A 12,054-nucleotide genomic window follows, 5' to 3' on the forward strand; every position below is an offset into this window, starting at 1 on the left:
CACATCGAGTACAGAGAAACAGCTGGTCATAACTTACAGGCCACCCCACTCTTGCTGAAAGAGCACTATTTTTAATTTCTTTCGGAAGGACAGCAAATTGGTTTCCTTCCGCAGTTCCATTGGCAACTTGTTCCAAGATGCTGGGAGAGTATAGGAAAAGGCACGACCACCCACAGTGGCCAATCTACAACGTGGTTGAGTAAGAAGGGTAGCTTCTGCAGATCGAAGCACCCTACCCGGCCTGTAGGGAGTCAGGCGGGATTTCATGTAGCTTGGCGCCTTACCATAAAGGGCTTTGTGCACAATGCACAGCCCTTTAAACATCACCCTCTGCCTAACTGGCAGCCAATGCAGTTCTCGCATGAGGGGGGATGCATGCGTATTCCTCGACTTTTTAAAGATAAGCCTAGCAGCGTCATTCATGACAACCTGCATTTTGTTCAAGAGTTTTTGTGGCAGCCCTATGTATAACGAATTACCGTAGTCCAGCCTGGCTAGGATCGTGGCAGAGACCGCACGCCTCAGGGTAGAAAAATACAACAGCGGGGAAACTTTCCTAAGTTGTCGAAGGAGGCCGACACAGGTCCCCACGACAGCCATAACTTGTTTCTGCATGGACAGCTTGCCATCCACATGGATGCCCAAGCTTTTAACCACGGCCGCAGGTTCTGGAGGTGACCCTAGTTCTCTTGGCCAGAATTGATCGTTCCAAGGGTTGCCCGCGATGGTAATAGGCAACACCTCGGTCTTGTCCGGGTTGATCTTTAATGAGTTCATGGACATCCAATTGGCTGTGTACTTCAAGATGTTTTGCAATCTTGCGAAAGCACCCGGACCATCGTCCAGTTGGATGACGATCTGGGTGTCATCCGCATAATTGTACACCTGGCAGTCCATCTGGTTGAGCAGTCTAATCAAAGGTTGAAGATAGATATTGAATAGGAGGGGCGACAGGTCAGACCCTTGCGGCACTCCGCAGGTGATCGATGTAGTGGTGGAAAGAAGGTCACCAAGCTGCACTCTCTGTGACCTCCCTTGGAGGAAAGAGGAGAGCCAGGCATGTGCTGTGCCCTGAATGCCGAAGTCCATCAACCGCGACAATAGTTGTTTATGACAAACGGTGTCAAATGCCGCGGAGAGGTCCAACAGCACCAGGGCACCTGGAGTTTTCTTATCTGCCCTGGTTCTCAATTCGTCCAGAATAGACAGCATAATGAGCTCCGTGCTGTGATTCGCACGGAAACCAGCCTGGTTCGGCTCAAGCAGGACGTTACTTTCCAGATGTTCCGACAAGATGGTGAGTACATGTTGCTCCACCACCTTCGCCAAGAACGGTAACTGAGATATAGGCCTGAAATTTTTCAGAAATTTCACGTCCGCCCCCGTTTTTTTCAGCAGGGGAATCAGCCGGGCCTCCTTAAAGGAAGACGGTACTTGTCCTGTTTGTAAAGATGTATTCAGAAGGCTCAACACGTCTTCCTCTATACCAGGCAGTGCCAGTTTGAACACTTCTGGTGGGCACGGGTCTGCCTGGGAGCCCGATTTGACCCGCCCCATAAGAACTGTCAACCTCTCCTTCGTAATCAAGGGTAAGGCAGTTAATGGGGTAGTCACTGACATTCTAGCAGGCATAGTCTGCGGGGGGCAGTCAATCTTGGGGGTCGCAACAATTTCGGATACAAGATCCGAAATCTTGTTAACAAAGAAGTCTTGAAATTTTTGGCAGTCCTCCTGCAAGAACTCCGTGGTTTGCTCCTTGTTTTTCCTAAGTTCCGTAAGGACTCTGAAGATTTCTTTCTGGGGGTTCCTAGCAGTTACAATCCTCTCCTCAAAGAACTCTGCTTTCCTAGCTATAATCGCCTGCTTGTAGCTAGCGAGTGCCTGTGTATACCGACTCCGAGAGTTGGAGTCATAATCCTTCCGCCAAGCTCTTTCCAGTTTCCGTAGCCCCCGTTTCTTCTCCCTAAGTGATTTGTTGTACCAAGGGGCCCCGGATCCTCTGTTCACTATATTCATTCTACGTATTGGTGCCACACAGTCCACAGCCTTCCTAAGATTTCCAATCACTCTGTAGTCGAATTAGTCTTCACATTGAGCTCTAGACCCACAGATATCAGGTGGACACTAGATAGGATGCTACTCCTGGATGACAGAGTAAAGGCAGAGGTGAAAGAAAAAGCCACTGAATTTTTCATCTTCAACACTGGCTCCTCTACGGATCAGATAGTATGGGAATCCTTTAAGGCCTTTCTACACGGACTGTTGAGTTCATTGGTGGCTCATAAGAGGAAAACTATTAAGAAAAAAAAGTCAGACGATTTGAAAGCAATAATAGAAAAGGATTCCGAGTTACAGTTGGGTACTGTCTCAGATAGGGGGAGGATCCCGAGGCTGTAGAAGGAGCTGTTAGATCTAAAAATTTTGCTCAAAGTTGCTGATGATAAGATCATTAAGGATAGGTGGGAGGTCAGCAAATTGAGAAACTTTGAGTATGGAGAGAAATGTGGGGCCCTGCTAGCTTGGAAGTCTAGAGCAGACAGATCCATGAATAACATTAAAGAGTTAATTCAGAGGGAGTCAGACCTTTCAATCATGGAGGATGGGGCTATAAGGGAGGAAGTCAGGAGGTTTATGAAAGGCTTATATCATGAAGATATGAGCTTTGGGTTAGAGGAGGCCGAGGCCTGCCTGATCCAGAGAAATCTACCCCAAATATCAGTAATAAATAGGAACTATCTGGCGAGTGAGATCACGGAGGGGGAAGTAAGAGAACAACTTAAGAAAATGAGTTGTGGTAAAGCCGCTGGCCCAGATGGGCTGCCAATCGAGGTTTATATAGATTGTTCAGAGACATTGGTTCCTGTGCTTACCACACTCTTTAACAGCCTTCTGATTCATGGTTATAGTATCCCCCCTTCATGGTCTGAAGCCACGATAACTCTTATAGCGAAGCCCAACAAAGACCCCAAAAAGATAGAATCTTACAGGCCTATCCCTCTTTTGAACTCGGACCTGAAGCTTTATTCTGAGATATTGGCTACTTGACTTGCCAAAATCATAAAATCAATTATTCACCCTGATCAAAGAGGGTTTACCCCAGGGAGGCAGTTGAACGAGTTAACATTCCAGGTGATAGGAGCGATTGATGTCGCGGAATAGAGGGGGTTGCCACTAGCCATAATAGCTATTGATGCGGCCAAAGCCTTTGATCAGGTAAACTGGTCATATCTTTGGGCCACCATGGTCAGTTTTGGGTTCCCCTCCGTTTTTATAGAGGGAATTAAATCACTTTACCAGAGTCCACGAGCAAAAGTCCTGGTTAACGGAGGCCTGTCTGATTAGTTTAAAACTCCTGTGGTACCAGGCAGGGTTGCCCCCTGTCCCCTTTTTGTTTGACATTTATATTGAACCTTTTGTTTGCGCAATTAGAGCGGATCAGATAATTTGACCCTTTAAAATAGCAGACCTGGAGCTTAAAACAGCTTTGTATGCGGATGATCTCCTCTTATATACTTCCAATCATTTATTTATTTATTTATTTATGGAATTTTTAATGCGCAGCTACTACCCTGAGGTGTCTAGGCGCAGTGAGATACTCCAAGATACAGTGGTCAGGACACGATATTATTGATTGAAGAGCCAGGTCTTCAAAGTCTTGCGGAAGCTAATAAGGGTTGGCGCAGTTTTAATGTCTAAGGGGAGTGAGTTCCACAATATTGGAGTTGCTACCAAAAATCGTCTGTCGCCCCATGTTGCCGTTCTTGTGCGGGGTACAGACAGTCGATAGCTTGCTGCTGATCTTAGGTTCTTTTTAGGAATGTACACCTGAAATGCCTCCTTTAGGAACTTCGGTCCTGTCTGATGGATGGCCTTATAGGCAATGCACAGAGCTTTAAATTTGATCCTGCTCTCCACTCTTAGCCAGTGAAGCTGGCGTATGGCTGCCGAAGTGGAGTGACGTCTGGGTATGTTGAGCAGGATCCGTGCTGCCATATTTTGGACAGATTGAAGCTTGTTCAGGATGCATTTATGCGTGTTGAAAAAGAGAGCATTTCCATAATCAAGCTTGGAAAACACTAAGGTAGTAATCAGTGTTTTTCCTGCTGATGCTGGTAAATACGGCAGAAGTTTTTTTAATCTTTTTCAGCATGAAGAACGCCGCAGAGACCACCTTGTTAACATGATATCCGAAGGATAGCTTGCTATCAAAAATCACTCCTAAATTCCTGACCTTGGTGGCTGGGACCGGGGGAGGGCCCATCTGACTGGGCCACCATGTCGGGGACCACTCTGGAGAGATATTACCGAAGGTCATCACCTCCGTTTTCTCTGCATTAAGCTTCAAGCAGTTACTGTGCATCCATGATTGTATGTCCAGTAACCCCTCCTGAAGCTTAGCTGCTACCACTGGGCCGTTCTTATGCACCGCCAGCACAAGCTGGGTGTCATCTGCGCAGGTGGTTAAACGCATCCCATGAGATTTGATGACCCTCGCCAAGTCCGCAACATAAATGTTGAAAAGCGTCGGACTTAACGAGGATCCTTGAGGGACCCCGCAAGGCAGTTCAGAAGTCGGTGAGTAATGGTTACCCAATTTGACTGCCTGCTTACGGTCAACTAAGAAAGAAGCTATAAGCTCTTTTGCCAGATGGTTAATCCCAAGGGCTGCGACACGGTCGACCAAGATGACGTGGTCGACTGTGTCAAAGGCCGCCGATAGGTCCAACAAAATAAGCACCTCCGCTCCTCCAGAGTCCATAATATCTCTGATTTCATCGGAGGCCTTTATCAGTGCTGTCTCGGTTCCGTGTCCCCTCCGGAACCCGAACTGAGTATCATCCAAGAGTCCATTTTGCTCAATAAACTCTGACAGCTGTTGGTTCATAATGGCCTCTACGATTTTAGCCGGGAAGGGAAGACAAGCAATAGGCCTATAATTGGCCGTAATGGTGGGGTCTAGGGAAGGCTTCTTGAGCAAAGGTTTGACAATAACCTTCTTCCAAATCTCAGGATAGACACCGGTTTTGAAGATGGAATTACAAATATCGGTGAGCGGCTGGGTGATGGTGTTATGTAATTTGTTCATTATGGGAGGAGGACATGGATCAAGCGGAGAGCCGGATTTGATCTTAGCAACAAGCGTGCTGACCTGGTCTTCAGTAACTGACTGAAAGTGAGCGAAGAAAGGGTGAGTGGGCGCTGGATGGATGGATAGGTCCATGGATCCTCCCACCGGTTCTTTGGAAAATGTGGAGTAGATATCCATCACCTTAGAGGTGAAGAATGTGGCCAGTGAGCTACAAAGTTCCTGCGAATTCTCAGTTACAGGTCCAGTTGGAGGATTAGAAAGAGAGCTCACCACTTGAAAAAGCATCCTGGCTGAGTTCTGTGCTTGCTCAATTTGGCCAGTGAAAAAGATATTCTTTTGCGTAATGAGAGCTTTCTTATATATTGCCAGTGCATTTTTATAGACTTGCTTAGCGGGGGGGCTATAATGCTTTCTCCAACGCCTTTCTAAGTTTTCCTCATGTGGAGGCAATTCCAAGGCTATTTCAACTTGCCAAGGAATTTGGAAGATTCTCTGGGTATCAAATTAATAAGGAGAAAACCGAAATAATGGGATGGAATATTTGTCATTCAGGGGGCCAAACATAAAATGAGGTATTTGGGAATCCATCTGACACAAAAATTGAATGATATCCCTAAATTCAGTTGGCAGATAGTTGTGAAAGAGATTACTAAAACGCTAACAGGATGGGGCAAACTGCCACTGAATTTACATGGACGAGTTAATCTCGTCAAAATGACTATACCTCCCAAATTAATCTTCCTTTTTAATACCATCCCATTACCCTTTGCCCCGAAAGATATTAGGAGCCTGCAAGGGAAAATCAGATCCTTTATATGGGCCTCAAAATCTCCCAGGATAGCCCGGAAGAAATTAAGGAGGGGGTTGAAGATAGGTGGTCTGGCCCTACCAGATTTATTTTTATATTGTCATGCCTTTCACTTCAAAAACTTTAGGTTATTGGCCAATAAATTGGACTCTTCCTCACAGGGCAGCCTCTTTCAGGCATTGTTGCACGACCAACCTCAGGGCCAGGAGTTCTTCCTTCTTAAATTTGGTGACCAGAATTTCTTTTTAAAAGTCTGACTTAAGATTCTGCTGACAGCACTTAGGAACTGTTTATATGTCCGGAGAGCCTTGGGGATTCCATATTATAACACTCATGCCCCAATTTGGGATTCCCCGGGCACTCCGGAATGTCTTCAGGATCAATTGTCCCAGCCATTAAAAGCAGCAGGTCTGAGCAGATGGGGGGGATCTCTATGGTAACTCAGGCCTTATAGACTGGGATTCTCTAGCGTCCATGACCAACGGGTCTTTAACAAGATTTAAATTCTACCAACTTTCTGCCTGGTGGTCAAGGCAGGGGTTGGAGTTTGAAGATGAAACTGGGATCCTTGATTCTGTCTGCAGGGAAGGAGTATGGAAACGAGAGGTCTCGTTTTGGTACAGGTCGCTAACGGGGGTAAAAGGAACGTTAAATTTAGAGCTGGCGAGCCTTTGGGGTAATGTGCTATCAGATAGCCCTGAGGAAACTCAAAAGATTTGGACAGACTCATTTTCCATGTCCCAGAGCCTAATAAATCCGTCTAATCTTAGAAGAAATCATTTGTTTACTGCTTATAGGGTATATTGGACCCCGGCTAAACTATCTAAGGTTACACTAGACAACTACCATTGCCCTAGATGCAAACTTCCGGCAGTCGAAGATCTAATGGTGGTCCAATGATTATGCCAAAGGTGTGTGGGTCCTGTCCTCCCAGGTTTCCGAGGCGTTTCATCAGAGGGAATGGGAGTTGGACAAGGAAACAGCCTACCTCTGGGAGATTCCTGATTGTCGCAGGGTGGTAACTAGGATCGACAGTGTGAAAGGCACGTGGAGTTCCCATCTAGAGTATTCATCATTTGGTGGCATGTATGAGGACAAAAAAAAACTTTATTTCTACCAAATCCAACAAACACTAATCAACTCCTGAATGAAAGTATTTTGTCTAAAGATGCTATCCATCTTCTGCTTCACCTTCCTAATTTCTTCTTATCTACAGACCTTCCCAAAAACCCGCTCCCACCCATTTTCCGTGCTGTTCCTCCACTTTGTCTACAAAATCACAGAAAAGCTCCTTAACACGTGGTTTGATAAACCTTACATGTCCTTGGCTAAGGGCCTTGTCACTAACCCAAAATGAGTAAACCTAATTCGACTTATCATCTGCTGAACCCACACGTCTTTGCATACTCTAGGTGCAATATTCAGCCCACTGGCCCTCATCATATTGACAAAAAATACAGCCTCGCCTAGACTTACCATAATATAATTCTGCTCAGCCTACACACCACAATGTCTCTAATGATGCCTAACCCCATATACCCTTAAATTGACTGTTAGACCTTGGAAAAAATACGGGAACGTACCTCCTTCCACTCTGAAATAACAGCTTTTGCACCTAACAACCCAATGATAACATTTCAGCAGTTCCACCTCTGCCTAACATCTTTCCTTGACAATCTAATGCCGCTCTAGAACTCCGCCACTAATCCCAGTGAATTATCATCACTATATGAACTGAAAAAAAGCACTGGAAAAAAAATTGGCCCTGGTCCAAATCTTTCGAACAAAGTAAGAAATGTAGGTGTGATTATGGGCTCTAATCTCTTCCATCTGATACAAGCTGCAGCTGAAGTCCAAAATGCAACAGAACAGCTACACCTGACATCGCCATGATGGCCCAAGCTGTATCTCACTAAAGTGTACTGCCTTTATTGCCCACTCTGCAGATGAATTGGGTAAACCCTCCCTATATCTGATGGCTGATTCCTAATGGAAAGTTGTGGTGAAGAGGGACCCATGGAAGTCTTGCTGCCTCCACTAAATATCATCCACACATCTTTCACTCAAGCTGCCTTCACAAATGAACTTATAACTGGACAGATGTTGCTCATTCTGAAGATGACAAATCTGGACTCCAATTTCTGTGCAAACTACTATTTTACAACTTATGTTGAACTGTATTGAAAGTACATATTAGGGAATGTGAAAGGGTTTCTCCAATTAATGTTCTATCCATGGTTTACCTTCCTTATCCAGGAAATGATGACACTAAAATGTTGCACAATGTTGTGCATACTCTGCTCTCTTCCACAGTAGAGACATTCTCTTTACCACCAAGAAGCCCTGTTGAACATCACACTTAAATATACACAGATTCTGACTTGGAGAGTGAGAATAGAGTCCGAATAGACACAGTAGTCCATAATCCACTAACATGTTCATGAGCAGCACACTATAAATAGTCCATATCAAGCACCTTGAGACCTTACGGTGATAAGTTGCGCTATACAAAAACATTTGACTTGACTTGATATCAAGCATACCCAACATATGTCGGGAGCCCCTCAATCAACACGTACCAATGTTTCAGTCACACCTTTAAATAGACATCCTTAAAAAGCCCATGTTAGATAGAACCCCTTCACTTGCACAAGGTGGCAACTTACTCATACAACTGGAAACACACAGACAAACCAGCTGCACTCTCATGCACACCATGATAAATCTAGCATTGACCTATAACCCCCTCATGTGCACCACATAACACCAACCACTGCATAGAGGTCCTCAGTTTAGACACTGATATGGTGGCCTTATAAATCCCCCCTATCTCCAGCCGAGACATTGGCTGCACTATGGTGTTTCACAGATCATGTTCCTTTAAACTGTTAGAGATACCTCAGCTCTAGGTCCTTAAACCACTTTTTAGAACTAGTGGTGAGACCCACCTCCATAGCCATCTTGTAGAAAATTGCTGCTGCTTTTGCATAACCCGACGTCTGAAGGTCAACAGCACCGCCAGGAAACAGGATCCTGACAAAAGAGAGAGACACAATGGTGAGATGTTTTTGTGAGATTCCAAGTAAATCCTAATTTGTTTCCCAACAACAATCTAACACCCTTATCAACAGGAAGGAATACCACTGCTTTGCTGATATTGCTGTATGAACTGCTGTGTTTGGGTCATTGAAGCTCCCGCCTACCATGACCAATCACAAGCTGAAAGGCACCACAGAATGCAGACTCCTTGGATGACTCACTAGTGTGAGACTTTGAAGTAGAAGTTTAGTTTTACATTTTGGAATAAAATGATTATCCAGCACGTGAAAAAGTGATAGTGATTCCTGATGGCATTATTTTTAGGAGAACATGTTTAATTTTAAAACCCGAGTTATTGTAATCTCGACTTCCTTGGCATCAACATTTTATATAAAAAACCAGAACCCCTGTTAAAGATAGAGTGTGCTGCCCTGCTCTGCACTAGGGCGCACCTTTAACTTGGTGTGCTGAGCGTAGACTGGGTCTGTGCACCCTATCACAATTAATGCACTTAGCACAGTGCAGTTGCAAACTCACACCTGCAAAATGGACTGGCTGTTTGAAGTGGCTGGTCCGCCAATTTCTGTGCAGGCGGCAGCCTTCCTTGCATTTTAAAGGGGACAGAGAACCCCCTGCAGGTTGGTAGAGTAAGTGACTGCACATATTTTAGGTGGATATCCGGGGGCCCATTGTACCCCTTTCTTTTCTCTCAAACAGGGGCACAATGACTGTGTACTACTTCAGTGTCGCAAACAGTCGATGCACCTCCCGACAGCTCCTTTGTGTCTGAGCCTCTGTATGATAATACGCCCCTGGGATCTTGTACCTTACAAAATGGCTTTAGGTAAAGCAGTAGCAAAGCGGTGCTCCATCTGCTATTCCCTAATTTTTTGTTGAAATTGTCAATGTCCCCCTAGCTTTTTTCTTGCTACTGTAACTAATCTGCCTTGATAAGTAATATATGATTAACTTGAGTTCTTCTGATCTTTTCCAGTTAGCAAGGATTCAGAGGATGATATCAGGGAAGGGAAGGGGAAGGTGTCAGAGACATAGTGTGTGACCTTGAGTTAATAATCAGCCATTTCAAAACAGCCTACAACGTGGCTAAAATACAAAAAATGAATTGTTAAACAAACACACTTAAATGAAACTAGAAGCAAAGTATAGGTGGGAAACTGACAGAGAGAATGAAGTGAGTAGTATTGTAGAGTTTTAGATTTTTAAATGTGCATTCTTCTTCTCCTGGGCTACGTCAGTCTATTGAAGAACGGGCTCTGAGGCCTTTTGTGACTCAAAAGCTTGGTAGTTGAAATTCCAGATGGTTTGGTCACAGTTCTGTGTTGCTTCAGTGGATAGCTGGATCGAAAAATCAAAGCTTAGAGGGTGGTGTGGTTGGAACCCATATGTAATGCACACACAAACGACACGTTATATAGGTATTGGTTGTTTCGAATCAATTGATTTATGAAAGAGTATTACTTGTATTCTCTTATGTTCAATAGTGTACCAAAAGCAACTAGCAGTGAAAAACTTAAAATCAGGAGTCATTGACTTTCTCTATATGTAGCATCTTCTTTTCTGCATGATCCGCATTACAAAGGGCTATGTGTTTGCAGTGCGTGCTGCAGCCTAATCTATACATGTCTTGTTGGGTTTTCACCTTGTTTGGGCTGTCTGTAAGTGTTGCTTTATGCGTGTGTGTCCTTACAAGGATTTCAAAGGGAAGTGCCATTCTGTGCATGACAGCGAGGATGCAGTAGATCCAGTGTCGAGTGCAGTCACAAACTGGCTGGTCAGGTGAATGTGTTGAAACAAGATGCCCTTGGAGGTGAATGTGATGTAATGTATCAAATGCTCAGTACTTCGTTAGAAAAGGTGACACACTGGCAACAGTCAGTTCAGGGACGAAATGTAGTTTAAACTGTGGAGCACCGCTAGAGAGACCATTTGCACCAGTGTACTGCATGCTGCCTGGTGGGAAGTTGGCACAGAGAGCCGAGGGCACCACAGGTTGGGCAGCACAAAAATACACTGATGCAGAGGTTGTGAGAGAGCAAAAGCACCTAAGGCAAATCTGATGGAAGCAAACTATCAACCACAATCGACTTCTTGAGCACTTTCCTCTCTATCATGGAGGAGATGCCGGGTAACGATTAGGGTATTTTCTTTCATGGGGGATAACAGGATCAATGTGGTTGTTAGTGCAATGTGTTCTTCATTGCAGGGCAAGAAAGCGATGATGAGTCTCGGATCTTGGGCAGGCCATGGGTGTCAGGCAGTGGATCCTTTTGGCACCAGTCAGAGCAACTGGGGCTGTAGTTCTAAGCAAAACTGGTTCTAAGCACTGGAGGCAGTCTACGTCATACTCCTCAAGGAGTTCTGCTTCGTTCCCCTTCTTATCTTTACTCCTTCAAGGGAGACAGTCATGCTTCCTGTCCCAGTGCTTTCCTCACTGCTGATTCACAGAGCTCCTTGAACTCCAATGGGGAACTCACTGGGCCATCTTATAGCTGAAAACATTGATACTCAGACAAAAAGCCACACTTGAAAGTTTGAAGGAATTCAGCCAATTCTACTTTCGGATTCCTATAGGCATATTTGGTCCGATGTAAAGCAGTGTATGCTCCACCACAGTGCTTCCATGCTGTTGCCAAGCATTTAATAGAATTCACTGAGTTTGTGTGTCAGTCACACCGACTCCTGCTCTAAATCAGTGAGTTTTTTCCAGCTCAACCCTTCTCTGTCAGAGCCTGATACAGGATGTGGGCGATGGTTAGGCAGCCCATTGCTTTTATTGAGGTGTTTGGTAGCCACCATGAACTTTACCACATTTTTTAGTCCAGGCGTTCCCTTGCTCAAGCCACAAACTAATTTACTGAAAATGGCACGATCAAAAGATGGGGAATATCAAGAAGTCTTCCTGTCTACTCCAATGGGCAGGATGCTATTTCAGAAACTGGCATACACCACCTGACTTACAATGGTCGGTGGAGGGAGGGGACAGAGAAGAGAGGTCATCGAAAGAAGGTGTGCAGGAAAGCGAAAACATCTGCTTTCCAAACTAAAGATATAGTTATGCTGCGCCCTACAAACTGAATTATACATCGATACCAGGGGT

The 12,054-nt window shown here is 44.9% G+C and overlaps 1 protein-coding gene across 2 annotated transcripts in view; it reads right to left on the minus strand.

Moving 5' to 3' along the window:
• Nucleotides 1-12,054, minus strand: part of LOC147683320 (gamma-glutamyl hydrolase-like) — a 93,914-nt gene that overhangs the window by 58,523 nt on the left and 23,337 nt on the right. For both annotated transcript variants that reach the window (XM_086943772.1, XM_086943773.1), the window contains exon 4: nt 8,846-8,930. In XM_086943772.1, the coding sequence (XP_086799898.1) occupies nt 8,846-8,930 (85 nt within the window). The remainder of the gene's footprint in view (nt 1-8,845; nt 8,931-12,054) is intronic.

This window comes from Lissotriton vulgaris, chromosome 11 (assembly GCF_964263255.1).
Source record: "Lissotriton vulgaris chromosome 11, aLisVul1.2, whole genome shotgun sequence".
Lineage (NCBI taxonomy): Eukaryota > Metazoa > Chordata > Amphibia > Caudata > Salamandridae > Lissotriton > Lissotriton vulgaris.